At 30.8% G+C, this 14,405-nt stretch overlaps 1 protein-coding gene across 1 annotated transcript; it reads right to left on the bottom strand.

Annotated features, from left to right (window-relative positions):
* Positions 1–2,160: 2,160 nt before the first annotated feature.
* Nts (neurotensin) lies at positions 2,161–11,568 on the bottom strand. The gene is made up of 4 exons (XM_076853195.1): positions 11,496–11,568; positions 9,235–9,296; positions 5,217–5,441; positions 2,161–2,313 (listed from the first exon to the last, which is right to left on the bottom strand). Exons 1-4 carry the CDS (start codon positions 11,566–11,568, stop codon positions 2,161–2,163), a joined length of 513 nt encoding a protein of 170 aa, XP_076709310.1.
* Positions 11,569–14,405: the final 2,837 nt, after the last annotated feature.

The following is a 14,405-nucleotide window of genomic DNA, read 5'->3' as shown; positions in this document are numbered from 1 at the left end:
GTTGTCTTTTGACATGCTCAATTGAGATAGGGCAAGGAGTTAAGGGTAAGAGTGATTTCACTTTTGGAACGTAAAATCCAAGCCAAATAAAATGAAACTTGAGGCATTATTAGAAGGTAAAAAACAAAAAAGAGTTGGGTTTAATTGATTGGACTGCATCATAATTGTAAATGCAAGTACTAGGTGTATGTGAACTGGAAAGAAAAGATGATAACTATAGAACAGAAGGCATAAAGTTGAGATTTTGGAAAGATTGACAATATTAGCAGTGAAAAATTCTATGTAACGACCAAGGAAGTGATTGGTTGAGATAGAATGGTAAATATTTATTATAAAGTAAAGATGTTCAAAAACTGAGAAGGGAGATGTCTAGATGGATCTTCTACATGTATGCACATCCTAAAGGATAGTGCATAAAGCAAGTAACTAGGGAGAATAGCTGTTCAAAACATAATAGATGGACTTGTCTTATGCTCTTCATTTCTAATAATAGATTTTGAATTGGAAAGGAAAAATGGTATGGAATTTTCCATAACACACATCTCACTTCCAGACCCTATATTGTGCAATGTGAAGGAAAAATCAGTTAATATCAAAGAAGGCTACTTGGAAAGCAATGACTATGAGTTCCAGAGCAAATCAGTGAAAGCATGTAAGGGATGGAAGATGATAAATATTGGCTTAAAACAGAATTCTGATGATAATATATGATCTAGGAGGGCTGAACTATTGTTGGCTAATGAAATAAAGAAGGAAATATGCTTTGCGATGGCTGTTTCCTCAACAGAAACTGTTATTAATAATAACTGCCAAATTTAGTACAATTTTAGGGACAATTCTAAGCATTTTATATATACATATCAGTACATTCAATCCTTCCAATCCCTATCATTATCCACATTGTACAATAAAGAAACACAGATGTTAAATAAGTTATCCAAGGTTGCTAGTGAGCAGACGAGCTGAATCTGAGCAATCGAACTACAGAGAACACATTCTTAATCAATACGAAGTAGTTTCCTTATAATTGATCTCTTGGGTGTTTACTGGTGTTGAATTTGATGAGATGTCAAAAGATAGTGGGACACAGGTTGTGAAAAGTGAGGGTTTTATGAGAAAATCCCAGCTATCTGTAGCTGCTCTTAAATCATACTGTGAGTGGATTAAACCAAGGAGAAAGATAATCTCATCAAAAGAACTGGATTTCTAAAGAATATACAACAACTTAAGCCCTGATTTCACCTTTCATAGATGACAATGATGAGGCTACAATTCTATAAGAAAAGTGTTCCTAGACAGACTCTCTCTCGGTAAGAGAGACTCTGAAATTCACTATTCATGATAAAATGTAAAGGCTATGTAAGAGGAATTTTTGAAGTATAGCTTTTGGCTCAAATATGCCCCCCAAAAGAGAAAAAAATACTAGTCACAGATAACTCCGTAAACTAAAAAATAAAGGTGTCACGTCCTGGGTCAAAATGTGAAAAGTGGGAAAAAAGTCAATATAAACTAACTCTTCCAATGGAAGTAATCTGCAGAGAAGCATATAATTTTGATGGCTTATTGTCTCTTTATTAGCTATCAAATTCATTGCACAGACAAAATTTCACTTTAAAACCATTCACTACAGCAGGCAAAATTAACAACAGGCCACTAATCAGTCTTTCTGATGGGCCCCCAATAACTATCCTTATATATGAGATACATGAGTGAGTCTTGAAAAAAGAAAGTATTCCTCTCAATTTGATAAAATAATCAGTCAAATAACAGAAGATGTGCCATTACTTTGTTTTGTATTAATGATAATATAGGCTAGACTTTGCTGTCCTACTTTGTTAGAATTTCTCATAATTTCACATAAAATGTCAAATATTCTGACTGTTTAAACAACCCATAATGTGTTTTTCAAAACTACAAAACACGCTATATGTAACGTGATAACTGTTTATTCCAATTATACATAACACATCATGCTCAAGATGTAGATTTATTTGAAAACATTTAGTCCAATTTATATGTATGCAGAAAAATCACACCCAATAAATCACAATTGTGGAAGAGTCAAAATAAGCACATTTTGTCACATTTTCACACATATATAATTAGTATTCAAACAAGGATGATAAATCACAATCAAATGTAAAGAAAATGTATATCTCCTCAGTAGTAGTAAGAACCCCTTTTAAGTATGTAGGGTCTTCTTGGTTTATTCTCATACAGTTGCCTTTTCAGAATGTAAGGAATTTTTCTCTTTATGACTTCTTCCTTCTCATTTTTTTCATTTCCATTATCAAGAATGTCTTCCTGAATTATCTGAAAAATAGGACACAAATGAAACTTATATGCACAAAATCTCTATTTTGGAGCATTTTTGTATATTTTATCCTATTTTCTGTCTGGAGCAAAACATGTAACATCAAAGAAATTGTTTTATTAAAGGATATATGACTGTCAAATGCCCGAGATGGGACCTAACCTGATCTTTCTGATTCTCTGTTCAGTGTCCTTCCTAGTTCATCAGGCTGTAAACACAGGAAAGCTCTGTAAAAATCTCTGTACTTTTAGAGGTCTGACACTAATCTCTCCAGAGAAGAGAACACACCAAATACACACTTGAATATTTTTCATGCTTGAATTTACGATGAGGAGACCAAAATTGTATGAAACACATCATTTGTCACAACAAAAATAGTTTTGAATCTGGTAAATCAACTTTATCTGAAAAGTTAACAGGATTTTATATTCAATTAAGTCAATTTCCAAGGTGACTTGAAGGCCATTCTAAAATTCATTTCTTAGTCATACAAGAATGCCTGCTCTGCCTTAGTTGTTATGTACATCAGCATTTAGGAAAGCTCTGTTTAACTCACTAAGATCTCTTTAGTTGTGGTTATTTTCTAAACTTCGAGGTCACTATAACTAATACTGACATTTAAATTATAATGAACATGCATAACATCATATCATCATGTATTTTATTTCAACCCACAGCTATTCAGTTTCAGAGAAGGAAAACCAGCTACTGTCAGACAATCTAGTTCCTTAATCTTTCGTTTCTCTGTGCATAGTCTGTAATTACTTGTACTATACTCAGAATGACATTATAATTTTATTTTTAAATCACTCAATAACATTTAAAATAGCAAAAGTTCCAATCTTATATGCACTTGACTTGTCTGCATAATAGTTTATTCAGGGTTTTTTTTCTGGATAAATAACATATAATTGACATTTTCCCATGTTTAGATTTGTATTTTCAAGTTTTATTGACCTAAACAATATTTTGAAGAATAAACCATTTAGTCAGAATTTAAATTAAAGAATGAATAGTACAGCAAGTAAAATTAAAACTAGTCTTTTTTGGCTTTTCATCTGGAAAGCATCTTTTTGTTTACTGGTTAGAATAAGCACTAGCTATTCTGCTTGTATTTGCCTTTCCTGCAGGCATCTCCATGGCACAAGTCACAAGTTAGTTATAACAGCAAGGAAGGCACCCTCAGATCTTCGGTGTTGGTGTAAACTCAGTACATAAAACATTAAGCAAATTTTTCATGGAGGTTAATCTGAAAAAAATGTTTCTCCTGTTGGGAAAATTGTTAAATATTCCTTTTTTTAAAGCATATATTTATCTCTTCTCTTGTTTAACCTCAATATTTTTTTTCATGTTTCCAAAACTCTAATTTATCTTTTACAGCAACTTATATCAATTAAGTCAAAAAATCATAGTGTTTTGCGATACATTATCTTTTTAAAAAATTTGTTGTTTTAGATGGATACAATACCTATATTTTATTTATTTATCTTTATGTGGTGCTAAGGATCAAACCCAGGGCCTCATATGTGCTAGGTAAGCACTCTACCACTGAGCTACAACCCGAGCTCCAAAACATTATCTTTAATAATTGTCAAACTATTAAATTTTACAAATAATTTTTCCTTTAATGCTCTCATATTTGCTTATTTATTCAGTAGGAGAGAAGGGGTGGAACTAGAATTAATATGTAGGGAACTGAAGATAATTGTGGTTATACCTAAGTGATGGTAGCTTAAATGTTGGCATTTAAGTTGCCTGTCCAAAGAAAAAAATTGTTGGAATTGTTTCAGAATATTTAATTGGCAGCTACACTGAAATATGGATGAACATAACTTTGATGAATGTAGAATGTTTTGACTAGTTTTATTACTCTGTTCCTTCACAGATTTAATGTTATACATTTAGATTGTGCAAACCCAAGAAAGAAGTATTAGTTACTTTCAAACTATCTTCTGGTTCTAAATGGCTAGCTCTGCACATTTACTAAATATAAGTCAAATTTCATTATTAAAGCATTTTTTAATTTTGCAAACAAATTAATATTTGTAAACCAAAGTCAGGAAGTCACCAGTCTAGTCCTTTGTTTTAAATCTGTATTATGGCAATTGGCTATTTTGGCTGTGATAGACCGAATTCAGCTGCTCAGAATACCTGAAATCCACCACTCAATTATAATAGGAAGATAGATACACTCACAAAGTCACATGTGTTTATCTATAAATAAGCACAGACCACAATGGTTCTTAAAACCAGAATGATGCAGATATAGATTCCTATTTTATATATATTTTTATAAACTAAACAAATTTATTTACCTAACATATTCAAATACAAAAGCTCCCCAAACCCCTTATGAACAGACAAACCTGGGAGTTCCAAATAAAACTGGAATAAAAGAGATACAGATCCTGATTTTATACTTTTACTTATGAAAATATATTTTTTATTTGACTAATATATTCAAAAGAACATTTTGTGTCTTTATTCCCATTTTATTTGGACACTTTTTGTGTTCAGTGTTTGTTTATAGATAAATACACATACATGTGTTTTTAAGAAAACATTTTGAGTTTCTTAAATTTCTTAGACATGCCACCAGTACCACTACCAACAAAGATTGCCTAAGTATGCCTTCCATTTATGTACAGTAAAAGCATATGGATCAAATCTGCCTAAAGATATATCCTCCTTTTTAAGATTGAAGAAAAACTGTTTTTGCTAAACTCCAAATATTTGAAGGACACTTTGAAGATCTGAAGCAATGTTGACCTCAACACATGGTTTATTCTTCGTTAACATTTGTAAGTCTTCCGGTTATGATCTGGCCAGGATATAAAAATCAATACAAATGAAAGCTAACTAGTATAAATATAATTATACTCATATTTTGTTTTCATTTTACCTCCCAGTGTTGAAAGGCTCGGCTGTGACAGATTTTTTGGAGCTGGTAGATTGTCAGCATTGCTTCCAGGCTAAAGCCATCTAGAACAACAGGGAGTTTCCTTCTTGTAACAAGCTCTTCCTCATGAACCTCTCCTGTTTCCTCAGTTTGGCCGTTCAAGTTATTTATGAAACTGCAAACATTTAGCAGGGTCATTTTCCATGAAGGAACACTTGCTTTACTGATCTGAAATAGAGAAAAAAGAAAAGATATTGCAACCAAACATATACAAATAAATACATGAACTTCTGTTGTGTTACACAATTATACTTTAGAGTCTAATAGTTACTCTAATAAATACAGTACTATCAATTGAGTACCTTCATGTCACAAAGTTGCATGGTGCCAGCACCTCATGTTACCTATGTAATAGAATGGAATGAAGTTATACACACATACAGATGCAGATACACACAGAGGAAATTAAGAAAGAAAATGAAAATAACAGTATAAATCTATAAATATGTGTGTATATAATCAGATGAAAAAATTCAAAATTCAAAAATACTATTCTCTGTTATACTTTAGCTTCATGTGAAAGGAAGCATGGAATAAATTTTTATTAATAAATTTTGACAATCACAATAATGTGAAGTCATTGAATATTTCACACATTAATAGTTGTCATGGCCAATACCACAACTGACCAAGTTATTTGCAAATTTTAATATTTTCTGAAATTGTCTTTTTTTTTAAATAATATTTTGTCTGAAACCATAATTAATATAATCAGCTATTCTTCAATGTCAAGAGTAACCAATAAGGAAACATATAAAGAAGTGGGAGAACCTATTACAAATTAATTAAAATTAGCAAAAATGTGTAAGAGCAAAGATAAAGGAAAGTGTAAACTTTTCCTGAAGGACTTATAAAAGCTACAAATTTAAATGATGACAAAGACATGATGGATAGGCTTGATAACAATATCAGGTAACCATTTTCTCTGAATTACTATCCAAATATAATGCAATTTGCAAATCAATGTCTCAACTGGAAAAAAATGTGGGGAGACTAGAAGTTGTATGAGGATTTGGCAAAAGAAGGTAAATTCAAAGGATGACTGTGTCAAGAATAACCAAGAAGATTTAGAAAAATTAAATAGTAATAGAAGACTTAGAAAAATTAAATAGTAATAAGGAAAGTCTTACCATGCCCATTATTAAAATGCATTTTAAAGCTGAGTAATCAATGGGATAGATTAATAGAATAGCAATAAGCATGAAATCTACCAGAAGAGAAGGCAGTGTTAAAAAACTGAATCAGGTGCAAATGAGTAAGTAGCATACAACAAAAGTAGCAGTTCAAATACTTTTAAACAGTTAGCTCTGGGGAAATCTGGATGCAGATCTAGTTATAACCTTTCTTGACATATTATAGCCAAATGATAAATATCGATTTTGATTAAATATGAAGAAAAACAAATTACCATGAAAACACATAAACAAATTTGCTTTTATAAATCTGGAAAGATGTCATTAAGCAAATATCTATTACTAAGCAGAATACATAGAGTAAAAAGTCACCAAGCCCCTGTCCCACTGAGGAAGCACAGCAGGAAGAGCCATCTTGACCAAAGGACAACCAAGGGACATGTATTTGGAAACATATTTGTAGAAGGTTTGAACTACAAAGGTCTAACTTTCTAATATTGCTCATGATGCTTCTCAAATTTCTTTCCTGTATTAAATGTGACCTAAGTGGTACGACAAACTGTCACTACATGTTATTCACTGAACTCAGATGAACCGAGCAGATGGATAAATTGAAAGACAGCACCAAATTGAAAATAATCAAAGTCATCTGTCTGTCATCGAAGTTTTTACATTTGGATATAAAATATGAGTTTATTAACAAATCCTGCATTCCAATTATTAGTTCATAAGCATCGTTGAACACCTTCTATATGAAAGGCATTGAGTTTGATCACAGAAAATTAGAATATTCAATTAGCTTTTTGATAGTCTAAAGATATACTATATCAGGTTCTCTTTCTTAATAAGACTATATCAAAACACTAGCATTGATAATAAAGACAACTGTTTATGAGAAGAAAAAAATTCTTCTCTACATTCCATTTCTTTTCCATTAGAATCTCTCTTCACTTTCTGTTGCCTAGGTGTATTTCAGCAATAATATTCCAATATCTAAACAACTTTACTATAAAATTGAAATTTCTCACTTATCTTACCTATGAAGTAGAAAAAAGGAAAACTAAAGCTTTCTAGAGAATTTAATAATAGAGTTGTATTCATATCAACCACAAATACTATTCTTATCCAATGTTTAAATGTAGCAATTTGTTTAAAATGGTTGTAAATCTAGAGTTCCCACTTGCATAGTGCTATAAACACAGCATAAATGATTGAATAATCTTTCTTATAAATGAGTGATAAAATAATTTTATAAAAATAAGAAATAAGCAATGAAATTGGAACAATTAAAATTATGTGACCTACTTATCTTAGACTCTATATCTTGATTAAAAAGAGGCATTGAAATTCAATTTTTTTCCACTTAATGAATTTAAGGGAGAAATGGGAAAAAATATTCATCCTATATGTTTGCAGTGCATTTCTCTTAAGAGAAAAAATTAAATCAGTCCATGTACTAGGATTAGTTTATCTTTATAATATCTTGGTCAGAAAAATAATCACAACTCTACTCTCAATAGGTTCTCAAATAGCTCCCACTCCCCAAACTATATCATATTTGGGGGGATTATTTAGGACCTTTCTGTGCTAATGTAGACTTGAAATTTGACAAATAAAATCTATAACATTTCACCAGGCTTTGAAATCTAATCTATTTTTCAAAACAGACTAATGATTTCAGTTATTGTCCTACTTTTGTGTAGGAGAAACCATAAAGCTACTGTGATTCTGAATAAATGGTAGCAAAGGGTCTATTATCATAAGGTTAAATACTTGAGTTAGTAAAACATTAACTTGATACCATTATGGTTATAGTCTCTTCAACTTTGGTACTGCAGTGTTATAACTATCATGGTACCAAGTGATTGCCTCAGCTGGAAATTTTTCCTACAGAAGAAATCTTTTGATTGGAAACCTATGCTCTGACCACATATTTAGATCCCCATTGATTGACTAACTCTGAATTATCAATGTAGTATCAATGTAGTATGGTAGCATGATTATCAGACATATATTAGTTGAGTTTTTTTTTTCTTTCTAGGTAAAGGTTGCGAACTAAAAAATTTGCTTTTAACATCCCAAGAAAGGATTAATAAGGCTCAGGATACAAACTTTTACTTGGTTCAATAAAAACAATTATCAGGTACAGATGACTCTTCCATTAGAGGGACAATTTAAATGTTGCCATACAATAAAGAGTACAGCTTATAACTTTTGAAAACATTACAGAACTATAAATTTCTAGATGATCGTAAGCTTTAATCACTGCATTTAATAAAAAGGAAACAAAGGAAAAGCCAGGCTATTTAACTGAACTATTTAAGATCAAATAGTTTGTAAGTCAAGATTTCAGGAGTAAACCTCAAGGCTACTGTTTGCCTGTCTAGTACTATTTCCTCTTGAGCACATTTCTTTCACAGGTTGTCATACTCTGTCATTTTCAATTTAGGAAACCTATTTTATTTTCTACAATGTAATAAAAAAGGCGAAAAGTTCATTTAAGTGCTACATTAGAGGCCAATATACCTTTCATCATACATGATGCACTAAGGATGGAAGTCAGTTTCTTTAAATACATTTGCATGACCACATAAATCATATGTGGCTACTTAGTAAAAGTTCCACAATGCTGATTGAGTTACTGTAGTTTCTTTCCCTGTCACATTAACACCCTTAACTCCTTAGAGCTCAAAGTTTACCCCAAAAGGAAATGCCTCTCAAGGAACTTTTCAGTCTTGATGGGAAGTTATTACTATAAGAAAAGGACACCATATGTACAGTGAAAATTTATATATTCTTCTCCCCCAAGTTAAAGAAAAGAAAGTTACCTTTGACGTATGTATATTGGTCAATAAATCTGCTTCTAATGCTTTCATTTCCTCTTCAGAATCTGAGAAAAAATCAAAACCATATGTTTACTATGTAATCACGCACTATATAATTATAACTTAACCTACATATTTTAAATTAGTCTTAAAAAATTAGTCTTAGAGGCTTAGTGTCTTTTATGCATTTATTTTCTTTAAAAATATATTCAGAATAAATGAATGATAATTTAATTTTAGGCTAGCAGGAGACCAGAAGAATAGAAGCACTTCTAAGAAAATAAGCCATGATTATTTGTGATTTGTAGCTGTTTAATCTCTGAATCTCAGTAACATTTTTTATTATATGGTATAACATGGATTTCATCAAATATGCTGGAGTAGCTTATTTTTACCAGAAATAGTTCACACATATAGAAAGTATGTATATTGATATTTCATAGTCAACATAATGAAAATATGAGTAGAAGAGACTTTTTCAACACAAAACCAAAGGGAATTGATGACTGATAACTTTAGGATAGAAAAGATACTGAGATTTATTTCACATGAGATGTCATTTTACAAAACACTCCTTGAAAGAATTGTTTTCTACTTTAAACAAGAATTTGAATTATGATTACTTTACAATTTTATCAAGATGAGTAAGGAAAAGTGGATCTGTCCATCAACATATGTAAAGTAGTGTTGAAAATGAATCTGAATTTTTTAGAATATCCTAAGTTTCCACTTATAAACATATTATGGAAAATAAAAACTTTGAAAATTCTACAAGTAATAATAACAAGTTGTAGAACACGATAGTAACATGACAGTTCATACTTTCTGGTCTTTTGTGATAAAACAAAGCATATATTAAAAGTGGCTCTATCTTCCTTTTACGCTGTACTTTTATAAAAAGTATCACACTTAGAGAATCCATTATTAAAACTCATATCTAGGAACTAAATTATACCATAGAACTTTTAACTCAATTTGTTAAAGATGCAATATGCTTTTGAAAAGGAAAGACAAATTCTACTATTCATGTATGAACACTGTTCACCAAACCCCTGTAAATTTAGGTTTATCACAGCAAGCAACTTCAAGTTAATAGATACAATGTTCAATTAATTTTTTTCTACATAGTCTAATTATATCTTTAATCTCATGTGTTAAATAAAATCACAATTGTAGAAAAGTTGGTATTTTTCTCATAAAATTTTGCAAAATTCTTTTTTAATTATTAACAAAGAAAAACTTTGTATAAATTATATTTTATGTTCTAATAGATCTTAATTTTATGCTTAAAAATTATGAGTTTGAATTGAACATCAATGTTACATATGAGGTATCAAAGCTATAAAAGCAGGTTAAATGATTTTAATGTATTTTTCTCATTTTCACTTTGATGTGATTATTCAATTATTTTTCAAGCATTAGCTGAAGCATATTGTAATCATTATAATATTTCATGTTACTTCTTTAAATTTAAAACTTATTCTCAAGATGTGTTATTTATAAATATTTGATAATATATGCCTTCTACTTAACTGTCATATGTAAAACACTCTAAAACTAAATATTTCCATTAACATTAGAATACCAATTTTCTAATTATGTTTTGCATCAACTTAAATGACATGCAATTAAAAGCAATTATATGAATAGCATGCTGTATCATATAAATATACCATAAAATATATTTTTTATAAAGAACTTGGAGGATTTTATATTTTCTAGAAATATTTTTTTTTTGCAAATAATGCTCTATTTACTTATTCATCAAATTTTATTTTGTTTTAGCCTAACACAGTGACTTTTTAAAAAAATCATTTGAAGTCAATTACAAAGATAAGTGAGGGGAAGCCACCACTTTCCAGGAGAATTTCTGATGATCATAATAAAGCATTTTGAATGGAATGAGTTTTAATGATGAGCTTGCACATCGACAGTCACTTTCCCTGTACTTCTCATTATATAATGCCCAACCTAATTCAAACTTTTGTTCATTTGTTTGCTTTTCTCTCATCATTGTATTACAGAGGGGGCATGCAGTGTTACCTTAAATCTTTTTTATTGCTTTGTAGATTTTGAAAAGGGAAAAATAAATCTCTTTTCTTATACACAGAAAGACAGAATAAGATGATATTCACAGTTTATATCAAGGAAAAGGCAAATCCTGAATAAAGAGGAAAAACTCTTCTCCCTGGATACATTAACATAAGTAGCAACACATTGCAAAGAAATCACTGAAGGGTTTTGTGAAATGCTGTTCGGCTTACCTGAGCACAGACTCCAGGAGATGCAAGCCAGGAGTATCATGCACACCAGGTGGATTTTCATGCCTGCCATCATCTCTCTCAGCCTTCTCTCAAGCCAAGTCCACAGATGTCAGACACTGAAAGGCTTTCTGTGGAGCTTTCTCTAGCCTTCAGCTGACTCTGAAAGTGAGAGAACTATAAGAGATGCTCTGGCCATTCCCTATATATATTTAAGCAGGAGGATGATGTCATGACTGTACAGGGATTAGGGGTGTTCCTGTCCTCATTTCTATCCCTCTCTTTCTCCCCCCACTTCCTCCTCCCTTTTTCCTTTGTCCCTCATCTCTTCCCCACTTCTGAACCTTGACTGTAAGTGACGATATTCCCTAATTGCTGCTATTGCTCCGGATTTCTGACGCACAGAAGGAGTCATCCAAAAGCACTGCCATATACAGCATCCTGGAAAAGAACCCCAGCACCCCTTCTCCCACCCCCTCCCCATTTTCTTTCATGTTCCCACTCCAGGAATTTGTCATTCTGATTTTGTGAAACATAAAGTCTATTATTTCTAGTATTTAAGTAATGTGTCCAGGATGAATGCAGGAAATCAAGGGTTTCTTTGGTTTGGAAGTTCCTAAAAGAATCAGAGTATTTTTTTGTATAGCCTAAACTTCTGAGCAAATGTTTCGTGGTTTCAAAATGAATATAAGTTTTAGATAGTACAGGCTAAAAGAAAAAGGAAGGTCATCAGAGAATCAATTATAATATAGAGATTAAGTCAAAGAGTTTAGAGAAAAGGAAGAAAATCAGTAAAGAAGAAAGAATAGTGGCTCCAAGGAATAAAAATGATTTCCTGTTAAACTGTAAAGTTTTTATTACAAGTAACTGAAATAATGGATGAATTATATATGTTGACTTGTGGTTCAATGTTGTAGAAAACCAATTTCATGTTTATAAAATGAAGCTATAAATTGTTCATGTGCTAGAAGGTGGAAATGTGTATCACTATTATTAATATTTTTTTCTGATTCTTTATTCTTTTGGTGTTTGCATTGATCAGCTCATTTCGGATTCATTCCGGCTGTTATTTCTCATTCTTTTTATATTCCTTTTCTTATTATGTTTCACCATTGCATCAAATTTATTTCCCTGATGTAGTCTTCCTTTTACCCCCTCCCCCAAAAAGGATACTGTACTTTCAGAAAGAAGAAAATTCTATATATCCACCCTCCCCCACCCAGAGTCACATGTCTAAGACAGAATCTTCATGTATTTGGTGAACTTAAATGATACTTATTCCCTCCTCTGGGTTATCAAAAGAAAAATGTTCAAATTGTCTTTTGGAATGAAGCTTTCTTCTTGCAATAGAGATTTCTATCACTGAAAGGCAAATCCTAAATAATGAGGATCTATGGAATGAGTTGAACAAACACTGCTATTTGGGATGTGAATAAAGTTAAAATTGTCTGATTTGTTTGATTTTTAAACAATAATACAGACATAATTGAGAGGAAGATATGGATTGATTCCCATAGAGTTGAATTATTTTGTACAATATATATTATGAGATTAACTGCTTCATTTTTATATTAAACCTTAGAAAAGGAATTAATCCCAAACATCCAATGATTATTTCAAATAGCAAGGAATCATTCCTAAAATTTAATGACCTAAAATTTAACAATAGCTAGTGTTTTTATTACTTTCTATATTTTAACTTGTATAAAACACATATTGAAAACTACTGACCTGGAGGAAGTTTTCTATAAAGAATAATTAACTGGAAAAGAAACATGAAATCTATGTCTAGATTTTTTTTCTTTCCTACCATTAGGGGGCACAGTGGAAGTTTAAAAGCCTTTTTATTTTCACTTGTTCTGAGAATTGTGTTTACTTTTCCCTTATTATCTAAAGTATCTTTTTGATAGAATCCTGAAAAGCCACTTTGATGAAGAAATCCATAAATTATATACTTTGCATAGTATTTAAATTAGTTTTCCCTGCTTTTGAATTGCAAACGCAAAGAATATTTTTTTTAAATGTGTGATAACAGTCTAATAGTAAAAAGGAAGTGTGATTCCTATTTTCCTCAAGTGATTCTTCACTAAGCGAAGCTCAGGGAAATGCTGACAAAATTATTTCTAATTAATTAGGAAACAAAAGAGAAGGAATGATGAAAATTCATTTTATGTGCACAACATGACTATTAGTTGTTAATGTGAGAAATTTTTTTTACGTATATGACAAATCTAAAAGAATTGAAGAATATATATTAACTAATAACAAATGATTAAAAACTAAATAGATTTTATATGCAATTTAACTTTGGGGGAAAAAAGATACCTAATTTTTTCTGTTAAAGTTATGATGTAGATAAACAATATCTGACCTCTAACAGGTATTTTTAAAATAGGCAACCCTTTTCCTTTTTAGCCCTAGTATCTTCAAGCTACAGAACAACCAATTAGACATTTTTTTTTCTTTTCTTTCTTTCTTTCTTTTTATTTTATTTTATTTATTTATTTATTTATTTTAGGAAAGGAGATTAAGTGTGGATATTAACATTTAAAAAGAATCCTAAAAAGTGCCCAAATGATGAATTCAGGACTTTAGGCATCTTTCTGTAGAGATGATTGGATTATTTTTATTCTGAACACTTTTCACCTGAAATTCTTCTAATTTTTATTAAGTTTTTAAAGTAATAATAAAGAATGTTAGCACTGTCATTTAAAGATCTTCCTGTGTTTATCTTCCAGTGTGAGGTCATTAGTTTCAAGAGGATGCAACTTATCTGGGTACTTGTCAATTTCAAGATTTCTACAGTATGTGGGTTTCTAAGTTTCTACTGTGATTTTTCAGATATTTATTAAATACTGGCTTAAAAAAATCAATGGAGATCCCTGAAGAATTGACAAATTAGAAGGTGTGATC

The sequence above is a fragment of the Callospermophilus lateralis genome, chromosome 4 (assembly GCF_048772815.1).
Source record: "Callospermophilus lateralis isolate mCalLat2 chromosome 4, mCalLat2.hap1, whole genome shotgun sequence".
Taxonomy (NCBI): domain Eukaryota; kingdom Metazoa; phylum Chordata; class Mammalia; order Rodentia; family Sciuridae; genus Callospermophilus; species Callospermophilus lateralis.
This window is presented reverse-complemented; position numbering and strand designations above follow the sequence as displayed.